Source organism: Molothrus ater, chromosome 5, assembly GCF_012460135.2.
Source record: "Molothrus ater isolate BHLD 08-10-18 breed brown headed cowbird chromosome 5, BPBGC_Mater_1.1, whole genome shotgun sequence".
NCBI classification, from domain to species: Eukaryota; Metazoa; Chordata; class Aves; order Passeriformes; family Icteridae; genus Molothrus; species Molothrus ater.
The window spans coordinates 4,008,785-4,029,933 of record NC_050482.2 but is presented as its reverse complement, the minus strand read 5'-3'; the positions used below and the strand labels follow the sequence as shown (position 1 = coordinate 4,029,933).

The 21,149-nt window shown below is 48.7% G+C and overlaps 1 protein-coding gene across 8 annotated transcripts in view; it reads right to left on the bottom strand.

Annotated features, from left to right (window-relative positions):
- PFKFB3 (6-phosphofructo-2-kinase/fructose-2,6-biphosphatase 3) overlaps positions 1–8,698 on the bottom strand; it is a 43,342-nt gene extending 34,644 nt beyond the window's left edge. For all 8 annotated transcript variants that reach the window (XM_036400789.1, XM_036400787.1, XM_036400788.1 and 5 more), the window contains exon 1: positions 8,529–8,698. Coding sequence is in view for 7 of the 8 variants with exons in the window: in XM_036400787.1 (XP_036256680.1) it covers positions 8,529–8,634 (106 nt within the window). In the remaining variant the exon portion in view is untranslated. The remainder of the gene's footprint in view (positions 1–8,528) is intronic.
- Positions 8,699–21,149: the final 12,451 nt, after the last annotated feature.

Here is a 21,149-nt window from a genome sequence, read left to right as displayed (position 1 = left end):
AGGGATCGTTCTGTCTGACCAAAATGTGAAGACATTTTGTGAAGTTGGTGAAGTTAACTAAGACTTTATATGGAATAGACAAAGCCTCCCCAAGGGGCTACACCCAAAAATTAATGACAGTCACAAGTTTTTCAGACATAAATGAGTTTGGTCTGTTTGCATATCAGGGTTTAATGAAGTCACATCCCCCAGTTTGCTTCCCCCTCCCCTGCAAATTCACTTGGAGAATTCACTTGGAGAATCCCCCAAATTCACTTTTGTTTAGACTTTTCGGGATCTGAGGCTGTAGGGTGTGCTTGGATCTCAGGCCCAGAGGGATTGTTCCATCTGACCAGATTTTGAAGACGTTTTGTGAAGTTTGTGAAGCTAACTAACACTTTATATGGAGTTCAGAGTTACTGCACTAACGCACTACAGGATATGAAAAATAGAAGAGCAAATAGAAGAGCCCAAGTCACCGGCACCACGGGGAGATACTGACACATTATCCCTGTTGTTTACCAGCCTCAGCTGCTCTCGGGGCTTCCTGGAAAGAGCAGCAAAGGGCACACACACACACACACACACAGACACACACACACAGGAGCAGGGTTCCTGCACGCTCCCTTCGCGTGGCTGCGAGGAGCCCGGAGCGCTCCACGGGATGGGGGCGTGCGGGGCCCGTGGGGCCGGCCCTGCCAGCAGAGCCACTCAAATGACAAACCCAGCTGGTAAACAAGCTCACCCCGGTGCCCTGGGAAAGGTTCTCGTGGCGTCCGGGCGGGTAAACAAGCTGCAGCGGCGGCTGGAGGGGAGCGGAATAAATAAATAAATAAATGGGGCTGGGGGAAGGGGTGCAGCTGTTTCACACCAGCCCAAAGCGGGGCTGGGGCTACACAAGGACATGGCAATACCTCCTTTTCTCCGTGAATTACCACCACCTTTCCCATCACCCCTTCCCCATCACCCCTTGCCCATCACCCCTTGCCCATCACCCTTTCCCCATCATCCCTTCCCCATCACCCCTTGCCCATCACCCCTTGCCCATCACCCCTTCCCCAGCAGCATCGTTTCTCCCCAGCCCATCTCACAAGCAGTCATTGGTCTGTCTCAGCTTGCCCCCTCTGCCCTCAGATAATCTTTTCCAGGGCTGAGCAAAGCTGTCCTTGATTCCCAACCCCAACCAACATCTCTGCAGGTGGGGTTTTAGCACCCTGCTCGTGCCCACAGGGGTTGATTTGGAAGCTCTGCGCTGCACTGCAAGGAACCTTGCACCAGTGGTATCCCCAAAAGGGACCTACACAGGGAACACACACCTCAGGATGCTCTGGCACTGCCAGGATTGGTGCAGAGAGAGCTGGATTCGTGGATATGAGCAGCTAAAGGCACCATCAGCACAGCCTCCAGCCCATCTCAGCCCTCCCGTGCCTCAGTTTCCCCTGCCTCAATTGATAAAGCTGGAAATCACCCAACAAGGAGGAAAGGACTGGGGAGAGGGGGAATAAAAAGGTCTCAGCAGTCAATTCTGAACAAACAGCATGAAGTCCCAGAAGTAAATATTATTATTATTATATTATTATTATTATTATTATTATTATTATTATTATTATTATTAATTTATAACTAAATAAATGGGAAGGCAGGGAAACCAAAAGGAAAGCCCAGTTCCATGATGTTTTAGCAAAAGGGTGGCATACAAAATGCAGAAAGGTTGGGTTTTCTGGACTGGACTGGATGGTGCTGCTTCCTCAGCACCAAGGAAGGGCACGTCTCACTCCAGGCCCTGTGGTTTTTTGGAAGAGGTTCAGTCTGGGATGGGACAAGGTGGGCAATAGCTGGGAGATGTTTTCAGAATTGGGTATTTGGGAAAGGACAAAATGAGAGTGATTTTGTTGTCCAGGGAGGAGAAAACTGGGGAATAGCTTTGAGCCTGGAAAAGGATGCTATGGAGAAGGTAACAGCTGTCCTTTATAGCAAGGAATATTTAAGGTTTATACAAGATCTGCTGCCCCAGTGGAATCCTAATTAGTGGAATCCTAATAGCCCTTGCCAGGACAAGGAATTCTCCAGAGGAAAACACAAAGGAAACCTAAATCTGCTTGTGTGGGCTTCGTCTTGACTCCCAGCTGGGGACTGTGCCCCATCCTTTTTATTTTTTCCCCAACCTTAAAGTGTAGTAATGATGAGAAAGAGAATCAGGTGCCCTGCAGAGATGTGAGTGCCTGCACGCACACACCAGGAAAACAGGGATCACACCTTGCTGGCTGCTGGTTTTGAAATCCTCCCACGTCCCTCCATGAAAAAAAAAAAAACCCAAAAACCTGTGGTCATCTGATTTAAAGCCTTTGGAGCTGTTTTGTGCTGAGATCAATTTCTCCATCACAGAGGGTGTGTTAGGGAAAGGTTCAGCAGGGCAGCAGCTCTGCTGGCAAGGCTCCCAGTGGCACAGGGATGGTGGGATGCCAGGTGGAGAAGGGACCTGGGGTGTTGGTGGTGGGATCTGAGCGCTGGGGTGAAGCCCAAGCCCAATCTGAGCTGCTCTCCTGTGAGATAGAACCACTGAGCTTGGTTTCAGCTGGTGGCTGGAGATACAGCAGTGGAGAATCCTTCCCCACCCCTGCCAGGAGGGAGGCAGGACAGCAAAAGGAGGGGTTTTCCAGCATCCTGAGTTGCTTGGTGGGGTGCTGGCCCTGGCAGGGAGGTTATAGGTGTGTCTGCCTGCTCCCAGGCTGGGCCATGAGGATGTACCTTCAATATTGTTACGTGGTTTAACTCCCAGACTCAGGAAGTCTGAGAGGTGCAAACAACCCACATCTGTCCTGTCCCCACCAGCTGCTTTCTGTGGAGTCATCAGAATGCAGAGCAGGTGCCAAAAGTCCCCCTGCAGCCTTTAGAAGCCTGCACAAGAGTTTCTAGTGCAGTGGGGGTTCCACCTGCAGCTGGTGGCAGCCAGGGTGTCCCACCTGGCCACCATGGCCTGGCATGTACACCAGCACCTTGAGACCTGGTGACCTCTGCTGCTTGCTTGTGCATGACCCAGTGAGTGATAATTGGAACAAAACCAGGCATGGTGACCCTGAAATCCATTAAAAACTCCCCATGAGTGGCCATAAATGCTAAAGAAAGTGCAAAGGCCAAGAGGCAGTGGAAAGGTCGTGCTCGCCCAGGGCTTTCTTGGAAGTGCAGGGAGGGGTGAGATGTGGGACAGACAGCTGCTCCTTTGGGTGCTTTGAGGCTGCTGAGGTGAAAGGGGATGAAATGAAACCAAGAGCCAGAGTGAAAATACCACAGTGAGAACCACAGGCCAGGGGACACAGCAGGATGGGAGGGGATTTCCAGCCTTCCAGGGAAGGTGTTCAGTGAAAACAAGGTGCTGGTTAGACTCAGGCACGGGCCTGTGAGTCAGGAGAGCCAGGGCCAGTTCTGCCACACGTTTCCTCCCTGCTCCTTGAGCAGACACCCACGGTGTCACTGTCACCAGGGAGCTGCAGCTGGCAGGACCCCCTCAGGCAGCTCCCGACTCCTCACGCGGCTTCTCTGCATCCATCAGTGCTTAAAAACCCTGCCCAGTGCCCCTGACAGGAAATCCTGGATCAAACCTTTCCCAGGGCTGCCGGGAAGCCACGACATCGAGGAGTGATGGGTGACATGGCCAGCAAAGGCAGCAGCATGTGGGACTGCAGGGCATTGCCAGCAATCCAGAAACCCTCCCAAAGTGAGGAGATTGTCCCTTCTAGTACCTAAAGAAAGCTGCAGAAAGGCAGTTCTCCACTTTAGCTGTACCCATTCTGCCAAAGCAGAGTTTCCCATCGGGGGGGGTTGTGATCTGAGTCACTGCAGGAGCTGGCACAGCCAGGAAGGGCTCGGTGGCTCAGGGGACAGGCAGCAGAAGGGACAGCGCTGGGATGTGGCACAGTCCTGTCCTTTCCCTTCACGCTGCAGGCAAAGGGCGCCTCTGCCCCTGCTAACAAGAGCCTCCTTGATCACAGCAGGCAGAAATGAGAGCAGGGGATGGATGTTGGAACTTCTTGTGCTAACAGGATGTACAAAGCAGGGGGAGCAGTAGAAGAGTGAGGGGTCCTGCCTGTGAGACCCCACCTGGAGCACCACGTCCAGCTCAGGGTCTCCAGTACAAGAAGGACGTGGAGCTGTTGGGGCAAGTCCAGAAGAGGCCATGAAGATGCTCCAAGGGCTGGAGAACCTCTGTTATAGAGCCAGGCTGAGAGAGAGGAGGTGTTCAGCCTTGAGAAGGCTTTGGGCAGATCTTAGGGCCCCTTCCAGTGCCTAAAGGGAACCAATTTTTAAAGGGGACAGATTTTTAGCAGGGTCTGTTGCAATAGGACAAGGGGTGATGGTTTGAAAGTGAAGGAGGGTTGATACATATTAGGAAGAAATTTATATATATAAATCATATATATATATATATATATATATAAAAATATAAATATACTTTATATATTATACATTATTTATATATATATATATAATTTATATATATATATATATATAAAAATTTTATATATAGAAATTTATTTCTATAAGGAAGAAATTTTTTTATGATGAGGGTGGTGAGACCCAGGCACAGGTTGCTCAGAGAGGTGGTGGATGCCCCATCCCTGGAAGTGTTCAAGGTGAGGCTGGAGTGGACTTTGAGTAACCTCATTGAGCACAAGATGTTCTTGCCTTGTCAGAGGACTTGGAACTGGGTGATCTTTCACATCCTTTCCAACCCAGACTGTTCCATGCTTCTGTCATCCTGTGTTCATTCTCTGCTCACTGGCATTCCCTCTTATCTCCAGCTCCTTCCCAGCCAGCAGCACAGGGATTTCATTTGTCCTTTGACAGATGACAAATGTCTGCTGGCTGGCAGTGCCCTGCCAGCTTATCACCTGCACACTCCCAGGCTCCCTGGCATCAGCTGCAGTAATTAAATCAGATTTTTCAGGAAGGGCACTTTAGGTGAAAGCTCCCAGCGCCTCCTGATAGCAGAGCTGCAGCCACAGACAGGCCTTTGCCAGGGTAGTGGCACTGCCTGGGGATCAGGGCTCTCTCCAGTGCTCCCAGCTGATGCAGCAGTGCTGGGAGAAATTAATTTCTGTCCTAAGCTCGTTCCTCCTGGCTGTGCTTGAGCACCCCTGCTAGAAATACCTTTCTTTAATATCTGAAACTGCCAAATGCCTTGAGGTTGGCTAAATGGCAGCTGTGACGCAGCCAGGGAGTGCAGATCCTGTGGCAATGCCACTGGCTAAGATGCCCGAGGAGAAATGAGGCAGAACAGAGCCAAGGCAACCAGGATTTCACAGACACAGGAAAGGGCTGCCAAAGCTGCAAGCAGTGAGAAAGCAGCCAGAACAGGGGTGGAGCTTGCATTTTCCACCACAGGATGCTCCATTTCCACACACAGGGGCATGCAAAGACAGCTGAGAGCCTCCAAAATGCTCATCCCAAAGCGTCCTTGTGCCTCAAGAGGGTCTACAGAGCAGCAGCCCTTGGGCAGAGCCTCCTCTTTGCAGCCTGGATCAGCCCTGAGGTGAGATGCTGTTCCCAAAAGGCTCCCAGAGTAAAGGCTCAGCCTCCTTGCCAAGCTGCCTGGAGTCCCCATGTCCCTCTGGGAGGGTCAGGAGCACAGCTATATCCCAACCCAGCTGAAGCCACCACCTTGAGCAAGGATTTTTATGCACCAAGCTGAACTAGAAGGAAAATATCTTCACACCCAGCTCTCCTGCACACTCAGCATGTGCACAGCTTGCTGTGGGCAGCTCTTGAAGGGCAGCCACAAGGCCGTGCTCTGCACAGCTCTCCTGCCCTTGGTGGCTTGTGGATGTGTCCCTGGGGAGCCCAGCAGCCACTGAGCAGTGCTCCAGGCAGGGCTGGTGCTGTGGGGATGCTCTGAGCTGAGGTTAAAGGCTGCAGCCAGGTCACAGCACTGCTAAGCCACCACTAAACCATGTCCCCAGGTGCCACATCTGCACGTCTTAGATCCCTCCAGGGATGGTGACTCCACCATTCCCCCAGGCCCCTCTTTTCCAGTGCTTGACTGTGGCATTCACATTGTCTGAAAAATCTCTTCACCCAGGATTTCTCTCCTGGGAAGCTGAGAAGCCTCAGAGAAAAAGGAAAACAAATTCTTATCTCATTTGCTTCTCCTGTGTTGTGCTCACATGTGGAATGTGTTTGGAGATTGTTTATCAGCAGGTGATTGTTTCATTGGTTTCATGTGAATTATTTTGACTCATTGGCCAATCAGGGCCAGGCTGTGTTGAGGCTCTGGAGAGAGTCACAAGTTTTCATTATTATCCTTTTAGTCTTCTGTAAATATTCTTTAGTGTAGTATTCTTTAATATGACATAGTAGATAAAATAATAAATGAGCCTTCTGAGAACATGGAGTCAGATTCATCATTCCTCCCTGCCACGGGGCACCCCACAAATACAATACTTGGCAACCCTTGTGGTGACAAAATTATTCCTAAAATACACCAGCAATGGACAAAACCCATCCACACCGGCTTCTCTGCCACCTTGGAGCCGCAGGCTGATGCGCGGAGCTGCCGGGAGCTGCTCTGGCATTTCAAGGTTGACCTCTAGAGGAAGTTTGGAGGCAGAAGAGCCACGGCTGCCACGGTGCCACAGGGGCTGCAGGACAGAACCGCCGAGCATCCGCGGGTCAGCTGTGCCCTGTAAATCCTGCAGCGATGACAAGCGCAGCACGGTGTCCCAAAACACCCGGTCCAGGTGTGCTGGGCAGCACCGCGTGGAAAAGCATCAATTGCTGCAAATCCACCCTGTGTCCCCAAGTGCTGGAGCCCTGCCCTTCATTTCCACCCCAGCAGGGCCACGGGAGCTGCTCAGCAACACGGGAAATAACCCCCAGCTCCCTCCCTGCTCCCCCGCTCCGCTCTTTTAAAGCCTCACAGGCTCTTTCCTCCCCAGCATCTCTCCCTCTGCTCCAGATGAATCCGTTTATCACCTACAATTAATTAAACTGTGCGCTGTCAAGCTGCGAGGGTGTGAAGCCCATCCCGCTGCGCTGAGCTCCAAAGGCAGCGCAAGCCTCGGCGCCTGAGATGCGGCTCTGTGAGCATCACTGCGGGCACCCCCGGAACATCCTCCAAAAAACCACAAAATCCAGCCCTCTCCCCGCCGGTTTCACCCCCTCCCTGCTGCTTTGCGATGTGCCAGCGCCAGTGTGTGACACCTCTGTCCCTGCCCCCGCCGGCCGGAGCACCTGTGTGCGATGCTGGGCAGCGCCTTCCGCCCGTGTCCGTGCACATCCCGAGTTAACCCTGCCTCCCCTGGCTTGGCTGTCTCCCGGAGAAGACTTTTTCCCTTCTCTTTCTCCAAAAGAAACCACCACAAGCATCCCACTCCCAGCCTCCCTCTGGACAGAGGAGGAGGTGACATTTAAGAGTCTCTGCCTCCCCTGGCTCGTCTGTCTCCTGGAGAAGGCTTTTCCCCTTCCCTTTCTCCAAAAGAAACCACCACAAACACCCCACTCTGTGTCCCACCGATTCCCTCTGGACAGAGGAGGAGGTGACATTTAAGAGCAGCCCGAAGAGGATGGAGAACTCATCCACAGCAGCACAGGAACACCAGCAGGGCTTTAGGTCCCATATTTGGGCACCCAGCAGGGTTTTAGGTCCCGTATTTGATGCTTCTTGCCCACGCTGCCAAGCCAGGGGGCGGCGAGTGGGGATTTCTGTGGAAAAGGGATGGTTTGGGGTGCAGGTCTGAGGTGTTAACCCTGCCTCCCCTGGCTTGTCTGTCTCCTGGAGAAGACTTTTTCCCTTCTCTTTCTCCAAAAGAAACCACCACAAGCATCCCACTGTGTCCCACCGATTCCCTCTGGACAGAGGAGGAGGTGACATTTAAGAGCAGCCCAAAGAGGATGGAGAGCTCATCCACAGCAGCACAGGAACATCAGCAGGGCTTTAGGTCCCATATTTGGGCACCCAGCAGGGCTTTAGGTCCCATATTTGATGCTTCTTGCCCACACTGCCAAGCCAGGGGGCGGCGAGTGGGGATTTCTGTGGAAAAGGGATGGTTTGGGGTGCAGATCTGAGGCATAGAAGGTGAGGGTCGTTTACCTGCCCAGTCTCTCCTTCCAGCCCCTCCCAAGGACACAAATGCCCGCAGGCATTGCATTCTCAGCTGCATCGGCCCCAGCAGCACCCCCTGGCCAGAACCATCCCTGTGCCCTCTGTCCCCAGCCCCTGAGGGAGGACAGCAGCTCATGCCCCTCGCAGGGCACAGACGGAAAACCCCACAGGCAAGGCGGAGAGGGGACAGCCGCCCTTTTCAGGCTGCACAGAGCACACCCGCACAACCTCACGGGTGTCCCCCATCCATCCTCCCCAAACCCCAAAGCCAGCGGTGCGGCAGAGCCGGGCACAGCCCGGGGCTCCCATCGCCCACCCTGCCGGAGCCACCCCTGCATGCCCAGGTAATCCCTGGGTGCCCAGGCGGTCCCTGGATGCCCAGGTAATTCCTGGATGCCCGAGTAGTCCCTGTGCGAGCATCCCGGGATGCTGCCCTCCCTTCCATCCCTACCTTTGCGGAACGGCATGGAGCGGGAGGAGGCAGGGCTGGCTCGGACGCCTGGGTTCCCCGGACGTGGACGGCTTCTCTTCGGTATAAACACAAAAAAAATGTACATATATTTCCTCTGTATCTCTATTTCTTTCCTTCCTCCTCCTTCTTTCAGGAGGAAACGGACATATTTGGGCAAAGCCCGGCAGAAACCAGCGTCATTCCGAGGGTGGCACTGCAGAAGGGAGGAAGTTCTTGCAGTTTCAGAGCTTTTAACCCTTCACTTCCCGGAGACAGCAGAGATGGAAGGGAGGTGACAGGGAGCTGATTGCCTTAGAAACGGGTGGAAGGTACTGGGAAAGGGGTTTTGAGTTGATTTGTGGTGTTTTTTTCTTGGCAGGAGCAGGACAGAACTGGGTGTAATGGATGTGGGTGTGATCATGGAATTTTGGCCTCCTGCATCACTTATGCAAATTTGTGAGCTCATCAGAGCACCAATCCCATCTTCTCTGTGGGACAAACTCGGAAAACCCCACTGCTTCAGAAACAAGGGGGTCAGAAACTCAGATCCCCCTGTTCAGCATCTCCTGCCCTTGCACAGGGCACTGGAAATTCAGATCCTGCTGTGCTGGATCCTGAGGATGAGCAAATACCCCTTGGTGGCATCCCTGGGCTGGGCTGAGACAGGAGCTTGGGAACAGCATCAGGGCAGTGTGTCCTCATCTCTGGAGCTCAGGTTGCAGCAGGAGGCGAAGGTGGAACATTTTAACCTGGGAGGGCTGTTTATTTGTACTGTGGTTCCTTTACGCCCTCCCTGAAGGTAGAAAGAGGCATTGGCTTGGGGGGAGCTCAAGAGAAACTCTTTGAACTGTGCAGGAGAGGACCTCATCTATTGTATTTGTGTTGCCTCCAGAAGAAGGAAGGAATGATGAATCTGAGTCCATGTTCTCAGAAGGCTCATTTATTATTTTATGGTACTGTATTATATTAACTAAACTAAACTAAACTACACTAAAGAATACAGAAAGGATACTTACAGAAGGCTAAAAAGATAATAATGAAAACTTGTGACTCTTTCCAGAGTCTTGACACAGCTTGGCCCTGATTGGCCAATGAGTCAAAATAATTCACATGAAACCAATGAAACAATCACCTGTGGGTAAACAATCTCCAAACACATTCCACATGTGAGCAAAACACAGGAGAAGCAAATGAGATAAGAATTGTTTTCCTTTTCTCTGAGGCTCCTCAGCTTCCCAGGAGAGAAATCCTGGGCAAAGGGATTTTTCAGAAAATATGAATGCCACACCCATCCTTTCATCCTGGTGCTTGACAGCGATACCATGAGCTCCATGCTGCGCCTCTGCTCCCTGCAAAACTGCTTCTCCCTCCTGGAGCCAATGAGACTTTCCTCAAACCATCCCTGGGGTGCTCCAAAGCCTCCCCATCCATCTCCTGCAGGCTCCAGCCCCATCCAGACCCCCTCGATGCTCCAGGTGAGTGTTCTTCATCCTCCCCAGGGCCAAGTCCTTCAGGTTTGGCTTAACCCCCACTGGAGAAACCTGTTTGGGCCAGTGGGTGAGGAGCACTCCAAAAAAACACCCCCCAGGCTGTTTATGAGAGCTGTGACACCAACAGGAGTGGCAGGGACAGGGACATCAATGTCCTACATGGCTTTGCTTCCTCTGTCCTGCTCAGGGAGTGTTGGGTGCTGCAGGTGCAGCAAAAAGGTGAACAAAATTGTTCAAGATTGGGTGGCATGGGCTGCTGGGCTTCTTCCAGTGACTGGAACCTGTGACAGGAGCTGGTTTATGCCCTGCCCCTGGAAAACACAGCAGGACACGCTGGGAGTGTGCCCAAGCACACTGAGCAGGCAACCATTGCCTTGGGGAAAAAGCATCCAAACATGGAATTTCCCAGGATGTTTAGTAACCTTAAAGGACTGGGATGATTTAAGGCAGGTGGGTTGGACATCCATGTGCTGTTGCCTGACAGCCCAGAAGGTAAAGGGGAGTCCTCCTTCACTCCAGGTGGAAGGGAAGGAGAGCCCAGCCATGCCCAAGGCCAGGGCAGCAGGACCCAGGAGTTCTTCGGGTCCACCTCAACTTCAGCCCAGTCCTCTGCTCTGGCAAACAAGTGAGATTCCTTGGAGTGATGAGCTTTCAAATCTCTACAAAACCAGATTTTTACAGTTTTATTTCCCAGGATAAGTGGGTTTAGCAGTTCATCTCCAGAAGGATATTCCCAGCACATGATTCCAAGGCTTAGAAAAAGAAACTTAATGCAATATACTCAGGGTTAAACCCAAAATGAGTGGTTTATCCATGAAAATCTATGTTTGGATGCTCATGTCCAAGTTTGCTGTCCATAACATCCTGAGTGCCTGCACATCTTGGAAGGGGCTTAACTCCTCAGATGGTTTTTTTCCAGCACTGATCCTGCCTGGACAATGCCACTTCAGCTCCAAAAACTTCCCAGCAGGAGCATCCCAGAGTTGTGTAGTTGTGATCAGGTCCTGTATTAGAGGATGATGGTTCAGGTCCCCATTAAGGTGCTTCTGTCACCTGGTCCTTGCCCTGGGATTTGCTCCAGTTTTTATGTGCATTGACCTAGAAAGATCCCAGATGGGACCATCCTTGGTGTCCACACCAACGGATCTGCTTTCCATTTTCCAGAAAACTCCAGAATCCAGCTTCCAAGCTCCAGCCAAGGCCATCACAGCAGTCAGAGCATCATTCTCTAGATCAGATATTAGTGAAAAGCAGAAAGCACCTCAGGCAATCTCAGTGGTGCCAGACAGTTTTAATAAGCAGAAAAGACTTCAAACATAGTCTGGGGATTTCTGGTGTATGAGGATCTTCACCCCTTACTCACAGCTCAACAGCATTTCTGTCTGGCATCTAGAAAGGACAACTTAAAAGCAAAAAAATAGTAATAATTTTTAAAAATCCTGAGAATCAAGCTGCTCCCAAAACAAGATTTAGATGAAACCAACCAAGCTCTGGTCCAGGATGGTGAAATCAGAGCATCTCTCCTGGCAGAGCACAAATGCCAGAGAGGGTGGCAAGTGGCTCAGCATCACTTGAGGTTTTCAGAACATGTTGAGCAAACATGGTGGGAAGGGTTTCAGCCAGCACTGATTGTGCCCCAAGGCTGAGGGATGGTCTAGAAACTTCCTGAGATCTTCCCAAGCCCTGGTTTCTGTGGGAGAGGCACTTGGACCCTCAGTGGTTGCTGCCAGCTTTCCCAGCTATGTCCTGTAGGAAGGGGTCTCCAAAGGAAGCAAAAGCTTAATTTAATTACTAATATATCAAGGGAGTTGTTTAGTTAGAGGATCCTTTTACCTGTCTCACAGGTTTGAAATCCTTGCATTTTATGGAAACATGGAAAAGTTTGGGTTGGAAAGGATCTTAAAGATAATCTAGTTCCAAATCCCCTGCCATGGGCAGGGACACCTTCCACTATCCCAGATTGCTCCAAGCCCTGTCCAACCTGACCTTGGACACTGCCAGGGATCCAGGGGCAGCCACAGCTGCTCTGGATAACCTGTGCCAGGGCCTCACCACCCTCACAGGGAAGAATTTTCCCCTCAACTTCATCCTTAAGCTCAGAGAAACCTTTTTATCCAGGATGGAGGTTTAACTTGCCTTCCCCACCTTGCACTGCATCCATCAGTGTGCACAAGCAGGCTTTGCACCAAGGTGCAGGGGGATGCAATGAGCTGCCCTGCACATCCCCAGCCAGGAAATGAGTACTGAGCTGTTCTCCCTTTGCAGGCAGTGAGCTCATGGCTGGGAGCAGTGGGAGACAGGAATGTCAGTGCTTTCAGCCTGAGAAGCAGTCCCAGGGATCTCCTTCACTGCAAGGCTTGCACTCTACAAGCAAATAAGAATGCAAAGAGCTCCTTTGAAATATTTATAACGTTTGGGATGACTTGCATGGCACAAACCCAAGGAAGAGGAGGGTGCTGGGAATTGCTGGGCACACCAGGGGACTTGCTTACGTGATTGATCCAGCTTGCAAAGTTCTGTTTGTCATTTTTGAGATGTCTGAGTGCTCAGGCAGGCTCTCCTCCTCCTCCCCTGGGTTACACAGGTCCTGATTTCCCTGTCAGCATCAGACCCCTTATCCAACAGCTCAGCTGTTCCTGGCTGAGCTGCTGTGGTCACACCTAAGCCAATCTTCAAGGTCACACCTCAGTGACCAGGCAGTGACCATTACACCTCTGCTTTCAGCCCATGCCCAGGTTTTCAGGGCCTTTGCTGAGCCTCCCCACACTCAGCAGCCAGACACTGGTACCCAGCTGTTACTGTCATATTTTCTGGAAAAATCCCTTCACCAAGGTTTCTTCTCTTGGGAAGCTGAGAAGCCTCAGAGAAAAAGGAAAATAATATTATCTGATTTGCTTCTCCTGTGTTTTGCTGCTTTGGAATGTGGTTTGGAGATTGTTTATCCAACAGGTGGTTGTTTGATTGGTTTCATGTGAATTGTTCTAACTTAATGACCAATCAGGCTCAAGCTGATTCGTTCCTTTTCCTCCTTGACTCTGTTATCCCAATAATCCTCATCTCTGCAGAGTGTGAGTCTCCAGGAAGGCTGGAAGTGCTGAGACTTGAATCTCTCATGCAGGGAAGCAGAGAAATGATCCTTTAATGTGGTACTTGAGGGAATACAAGTTTTTTCCTGTGTTATTTGTATTCTTGGATGCAATTGTTTTATAAATCCACCATTTACTTGTGCTCTTCCTGAACTGCTCGTCCCCCTCCAAGAAAGAAATAATTGAAGAAATAATTATCTGCTACATGAAAGATGTCTGATAGGAGGTAGAAATTTATATCTTGATCCTGGCTGTGCTTCCAGGTATTTATCAGTGATAATTTCTTCAATATTCTCTTGATTTGGGGAAAAAATAACCCTGTCTCTTCAGAAGTGAGGAGAACGAATGTTATCATACCATGAGATGAATGTAGATTTAAAATTGACTCAATAGCAGCTGTGGGACTCTGAAGAAAGTCATGAGTTTTCATTACTCTCTTTTAGCCTTCTGTCTGTATCCTTTCTCTATTCCTTAGTATAGTTTAGTTTAGTATTCTTTAATATAATAATATAATAAAATAAGAAATTAGCCTTCTGAGAACATGGAGTCAGATTCATCATTTCCTTCCTGCCACAAGGACCCCAGAAAATACCACACCCAGCTCCCTTTCTCACAGCAGGCTCTCCTCATTCACATCTCCACTATATCATCTCCACACCTTTACAGAGCACCTAATCTCTGTGATATGAAGATGCCAGCACTAATACCAGAGGTTAACAAAAGTAATCTCTCTAGATCTAGAAACTAATAAAAAATTAGCCTTCTGTAAATATCCTTTCTCTATTCTTTAGTATGGTTTAGTATAGCATTCTTTAATATAATAATATCATAAAATAATAAATTAGCCTTCTAAGAACATGGAGTCAGATTCATCACTTCCTTCCTGCCACGAGGACCCCAGAAAACACCACATCCAGCTCCCTTTCTCACAGCAGGCTCTCCTCACTCATGTGCTCATCACCAGCCTGATGCTTCAGCCTTGAAAATTTAGCAGGGGAAAGTTGCAGAGGGGCCCCTGGCCTGGCCCTGCTGGGCTGACAGCACAACCAGGTCATGAGGGCTTCAGATGCAGAAGGGACTGGGAACAATCAGCTTTTGGAAAGTTTACAGCCAATCTCCCCCTTGTAGCCTGACCTAGAGAGATTACTTTTGTTAACCTCTGGTATTAGTGCTGGCATCTTCATATCACAGAGATTAGGTGCTCTATAAAGGTGTGGAGATGAGATTGGATTAGAGAGGTGCAGGTCAAAGACTTAGGACAAGGAGGAATGGCTTTAAACTGACAGAGGGCAGGGTTAGATTAGAGATTAGAAAAAAAAAAATCTTCTCTGGGAGGGTGGTGAGGCCCTGGCACAGGGTACCCAGAGAAGCTGTGGCTGCCCCTGGATCCCTGGAGGTGTCCAAGGTCAGGTTGGATGGGGCTTGGAGCAACCTGGGACAGTGGAAGGTGTTGGAATGAGATGATCTGTAGGTCCCTTTCTAACCCAAATAATTTTGTGACCAGGTAGTCTTGGTCCCTTGCAGATCCCAGTCTCCTGTTTTGCGCAATTTTCAGCTTTTGGGTTTTGGAGAGAAAGAACTGGACAGAGTTTCCCAGGAGTGATCTGCAGGCAGTAAATACTGCAGCTGTCAGGTAGAAACCTTCCCAGCTTCTCTGCTGCTGCCAGCTCCAGCAGATTTCTAAATTTGATTTTGCTCTTTCCACGCAGAAAATTCACTTTCCCATCTCCTTTGATTTCTGTGGCTTTGAACTGCTATCACACACCCACCTTGCACTGAAGAGGAAATGTCACATTTGGAGAAACATCTGCATCCTTCTTCTGATGCATCAAGAGTGACAGATGACCAATTCTATTTCATACAGTCCAGGCTTGCTGAGGCAAATTCTTGCCATGCAGTTAACTCCTCCTGGTTTTAAAACAGGGGGGGGGAAAAAGGATGTATTGATTTTATTATGCCAGCACCATTATTTTTTAGCATAAATGCTGATAGCAGCCTCAAGTTTCCAGGCTTTTATGTTCCCCAACACTGCAGGAAAAATAAAAACCACCAGGCTTTGCCCATGAATAAATCAGCCTGCTGGATAGAAATAAAACAAAGCAAACTACTTTTAAATGATGAAGTAGAAATCCAAGTGAAGAAAGGGGAAGAAACTATGACTAGTATGTGATAGCTGAAGATATTTTCAAAACTTAATTTCCTTATTATCCATAAATTCCTGGCTTCCTCAGAAGAGCTAAGTCCTTGCAGGTGAATGTGATACTTCTGGGACAGTGTCTTTGGGGGCAATGGTGTTGTGTCATAAGGGATGATGGGCAGGGCTCTAATGCTGCAGGGAGATGGATCTTCCTCTGAAATTTGTGCTTGAAGCAAATCTCTGAAGCCCACTTTGAGTACACTTCATTGCCACAGGATTATTTTCCTTGAAAGGTCTTAAAATTTTGCTGTTCAAGTGCAACATCCCTTCCTGCAAAGAGGGAAAAGACACTGGGAATTGCTCCAGCTCACATCCTGTCCCAGTGGTAACTGCATCCCTTCAGCTGCACAAACCCAAAACCACAAAACCCCACCGGTTTTCACTCTCCATCCTCCCAAGAGGAGCTCAGTGTGTTTTGCCAGAATATCATTTGAGTTCTGGTTCACAGTTGCTATACAAGTTTTACAAGTTGAAAGCAGAGAAGTCCAAAAGTTCTCCCCAGCTTTGTGCCTGCGGCAGAAGGTGGAGAAACCCAAGAGGGGTGGAAGACCTTTGTCTTGGCAGGACCATGTGGATTCCTGAGCTGTTGACTTGCTGCAAGCTCTCAAATGGAGGCCAGAGATCAACCCCATAAGAGACTGGGAGAGGAAAAACAACTCAAGGGCTGTGAAGTGGCAAGATGCTTAAAGGCTGCTTTGAAAAAACAACCCCATGCTCCTCCCAGAAGAGGACTAAGAAGCAGAAGGGAAGAAAGAAAAGGGTTAGGCATCTTCCTGGGAAAGATCTTGTTTGCCATAGAGCTGAGGGTGTCTTGGGCTTCAAGCATGTGCTGCAGCTGCTGGGGCTGCCAAAGCAGGGCAGGGGGATGTTCTGCATGGGAGACAGGGCCTGCTGGGTGCAGGACATTTGTGCCCTATCCCCTGATTCCCACAGCTACAGGGCTGAAAGCTTGGGGTGGGTAAGGTTGTTTGGACACCAGATATTTGTTTGGACACAAGACATAAGGCTGTGTTTTTACATTTCTGTACAAACAACCCTGTGCTCTGGGATTTCCTAATTTCCTGATGCTAAAAAGAGAAAAAGCCATAAAGCCACAACCATGACCTCAGCAGGAATCAGGGTGTGAGAGGAAACCTCTGCAGGAGCACACACAAACTACCCCTTCTTCAACTTACAAAATGTTTCCTTCGGCTTTCATTCCTGTTCTTCCATTGCACCTTTTCCTCTTCAATATCCATTTCCCCCCTGCCCCATTTAAACAAGACTTTGCTTACTAACATGGAAAGCTGTGTTTGCACCTGTGCACAAAAAGCCACCAGCAAGATCCAGCCCCACCTGACACAAACAGGCAGCAAGATCCCTAAAGGAGCACAGCTGGCAACAGGATCACTTTTGTATTTGTGGTCAGCTCTGGTTGAAGTACCAAACACAGGCACACAGACAGGGACTTTGTCATTCACTCCTGCAGACTTTACAGCATTTTTTCGAACTGGCTGAGTTGCACCTCGAGTGGCACAAAATAGTTTTTGCAGTAAACAGGAGGTAAAATCACACTGGACATTCAAAGCAAGCAGCACTTGTAACCCACTGACCTGCAGGAAGAGAAAGGCAATCTTACCAATCCAAGCACTCATTTAGAAAAAGTTTCAGAGTTAATAAATCCCTCAATGAGGAGGAAAAAGGAGCAGTTACTCCTTTACTGCTCCTGACATAAGGCATGAGTATTTATGGTTACATCCAGGGCTGCCCAGGGGTTAAGGTCTGTCAGCTCTGTAGGCTGATGTTATGAGCAACTCATATAATTACCAGTTTTTGCATCCTTAAAAAGTCCTGTCTTCCTCTGTGAAGCAGGAAATGTCACTTTTCAGGAAAAGGTGAATTTTTGAGCAACCTGGTCTAGTGGAAAGTGTCTCTTCCCATGGTAGGGGTTTGGAACTAGATGGGCTTTGAGATCCCTTACAATCCAAACCATACTATGATTTTATGATTCAAAACAAGACAAAGCAGATGAATTCATCCTCTAAATTACATCACAGGTAAGAAAAAGCTGTGTTCACATATTAAACAGAAAGTCAAGTGCCACATGCACTGCCAGGAGCTGCCTGATCATCTCCAGCTGGACTTCAGAAGTACCTTCTACAGCCACAACCAGAAGCCAGTGGTGATGTGTGAGGATAAACCAAACTGATGGATGAGAAAGGCACTGGGATGGCTCTTTAGCTGCTCTGCAGCTTGAATAAAATCACAGCATCACAGGGCAAGAGGGAAGTCTTTTATCAAAAGTCCTGTCTACAGGACACACCAAGAAAATTCCCAAGCCCAGGTGCTACTTTCAAACCCATCTGTGAAGAACCTACATCTGCCCAGAGCAGCACAGCAGGAATCCAAATCTCCTGGCTGAGTCCTCTCACTGCTCAGCAGCAGCAAATGAACAGAGCACACACTGCTAGACACAATCAATCCCTGTTTGTCTTTAAGGATAACTCACCACCTCAAGGCAGGAATCCCCCTAAGAACTCATTCATTACAGTGCTGCACTTACTGTCACACAAAGTGCCTGTAAGTGACACCAAGTCCTCCATGACCACAAGCAGCTCCTGCTTTTTTGGGAACAGGAATGGGGTTAGTCTTGCACCCAGCCAGGAGCACGTTACCAGTGCCAGATGCATCCATACATGAACCTCAGCTGTGTGGATGTTCTTGCTCTCTTCCAATGTTTTGAGAATTTAAAATAATTTCTACAATTCTGGGAGTAGCTAATATAACAGTGTTTTTATGAAGGACAAGAAAATCAGCAACAGTGAACTTGGATTCACTGAGGGGAAATCATGCTTGCCCAGCTTAACCTTCCACAATCAAAGACTGGCCTGGCAGGGGAGAGCTGTGGGTATTGTCTACCTGGACCTCTGTAGGAGTTCCAAACATTGTCACCTGTGAGATCCTCCTAACAAAGAAGCTCTTGAAGCTGCAGGAGCAGACACCAAAAGCTGCCTGAATGATCAGTGGCTCAGGGTCTGGCTGGAGGTCAGGAGCTGTTGGTGAACAGGGGTCAATGGTGGTCCAGCCCTCTTTAACTCCTTCATTAAAGCAAATTTGCAGATCACATGGACTGGGAGCAGTGGCAGCTACCTCAGAAGGCCATGCTGCCACCCAGAGGGACCTGGGCAGGCTGGGAAGAGGCTGGCAGGAACATCATGGAGCTCCATGAGAAGTGCCAAGTCCTGTAGCTAAGGAGAAGAAATCCCAGGCAGGAACATGGGATTAATTCAATGTAACACAAGGTGAAAATCAGTCTTGCTCAAGGCCTCTTGCACCAAGTGCTGGGAGGACTGAAAGTTCTCACTCCCCCATTAGACTTCTGCTTGTGGAGCAAGAAGGATCTGAGAGTTTAAGATCCTCTTTGAAACCTCCCATATTTGTCTTCCTATCTTTAAGAGAACTGTATGATGTTACAACACATCTTTTCTCTTGCACAGAAGGGTAGAATACCTTGACATACTCAAATCTCCTACAGGAGCCTCTCCTAAGGCAACCACTTACACAGACTGCAGCACATGAATTACATCTCCTTCTGAACTTGCTTCAGAATCCAAAGCTCAAGGCTAAGAGATTCTATTTTCTGTTGCCACAATAAAAAGCAGCTCCACCAGGAATGTGGGTTTTGTTGCAGAGTTGCAAGTACAGGGGAATAGGGTGTAATCCCAACTCTCCAAACCACCTTCTGCATGTCCTTGGGCAAGATATTTCTTGTTCCTGCCTCTCTCCCTCCATGGCTATTCAGACAGAAAGTTCTTTGGGGCAACAACTCTCACCTTTCATGTAAGTGTGGCAAAGCAAACTTAAGATTTCGACAATAGTAATGTTAAAAATGTTCCCTGCAAGCTCCATCTCACATCAGATTTTAGTGACTTTACTGACCAGGCAAAGTGATAAACTGACAGTGAAATTCAACACAGGTTAAGTGCAGAACAGTGCAGGTGAGAAAATAAATCATAACCCATGTGCTTAACGATGGGCTCTGAAATAGCTGCTACAGCTCAAAACCACCTTGGGGTTTTAACAATTAGGAAGGTAATCAAATCACTAAATCCCCACTATTAATATAGTAGCCAGTGTTCTGAATTAAGAAGAGAACAAGGCAGTGATGCCACTGTGCAAATCCCTGTTCTTAAGACCTCAGGGCTGTTAATGCACCAGGTACCTCATTCAGCTCTGGGCTGACACGTCCTCCACGTCCCTCTCAGCCTCCTGCTGGCTTCAGGACACTCAGATCTCTCTAAGCAGGCATCTGAGTTCCCAGAAGCAATGAACAGTTCATACTTAGCCCAAGAGGAGATGCAGTTATCCAATGTATTAGAGAATCACAGCATTTACACAGGTGCTTAAACCAAGGAATTAAAGCTTAAATTTAGGAAATCATACCTGAAAAACACCCAGTGCTTCACATGAAGCACTATAACCAATCCTGCACTGCCAGCAAGGTAAATGTTCCTAACAGCTCATCATCCTCTTCACTTTCTGTGAAATCAGAACTTTATAGGGCACCACACAAAAAGAGAAACAAAAATATTATTATTGCTTCAGACCAGTCACCACAAAGGTACAGGACAGAATGAGGTGGCTGCACAATATCCAGGGTGTAAAGACAAACCACCAAATAAAACTTGGTAGCTGCAAAGAGCTCCAAATTAAGTGCTGCTGAGCCTTTGGAAAGGGCACTCACTGATGAAACAGAGGAGAAAACTGGATGTGTAAGCAGGAAAAGCTGGAGGTGTTAGATAAAAAGTTACTTGAGAAGCTACTAGAAATAGAAGTCAGTGGCAAGATTCCAGAGGCCAATTCTCCAGCAGAGAAGTAAATTCAGAACCAAGTATTTCAAGGTATGCATGCCTGAGGAAGTCTGAGCCAACACAGTGTGTTTAAAAACAGGGAGAAGTTGCATTTGCAAAAAATGCTTCCTGCTAAGGAGGCAAAATCTGCCCACAGAGCTCAGTGAGTGTCTGAACATTTGCAGGTTTCCAGAGCTGTGCAGGTTTGCTTGCATCACCTGCTTACACACCTGGCTCCACTGTCACGTGTTTGTGCAGCCTCCACCACTCGGATGGAATTCAGGGGATGTAAATCTGCTCCAGGTTTGCTTGCTTCAGTGTCCCTATAAAAAACATCTCATTTATAGCATGAATCTCCTACACAAAATACTAAATGAACAAACCCTCTCCCTTACATCTTCATGGATAAACTTTCCTCCTGTCTTCAACCACAGTAAGGATTGTCAGAATGAAATGGTTCAAAAGTTGCCAATAAAGCCATTCTCAGCAAATGGAAAACCTTCAAGTTATCAGACTGGAAGCTGAGAAGGTGGTGCTAAAAAGGAGAACAGCTGGTTAAAGGCACACAAACCAGCCTGTGTACCTCAGGAAATACTTACTGCCTAGCCACCCAAGAGGCATTTGCTGAAATAAGAGCCATAAATATATCACATTGCTTAAAGCCAAGTCATACTTCAAGCTAAGTTCAGATCACACTCAATCTGCTACCAGTGGTTAAACTTTCTACAGCAGCCACCCAAATTATTTGAGTACTACAAGCAAACCTATGCTAATTCATACCAGGCTAATCTGTTTTACTACACAGCAGCAAAGGTCTTAAAAGTGTTGCTCAAAGTCAAAGAGAAAACAAAGAGCAGAGGCAGGAACAGAATCTAGATTCTGTTTTTGCCCCAAGTCCTGTGGTTTTGGTGTCATGGCAGTTCCTCACCTCTGCTGCAGGGAGGGTGGATCAGAGAAAATGCCCAACTCTGAGGGACTGCCCTGCACAAGACAAGAGCACAGTAAGGAAGCCAATGCAC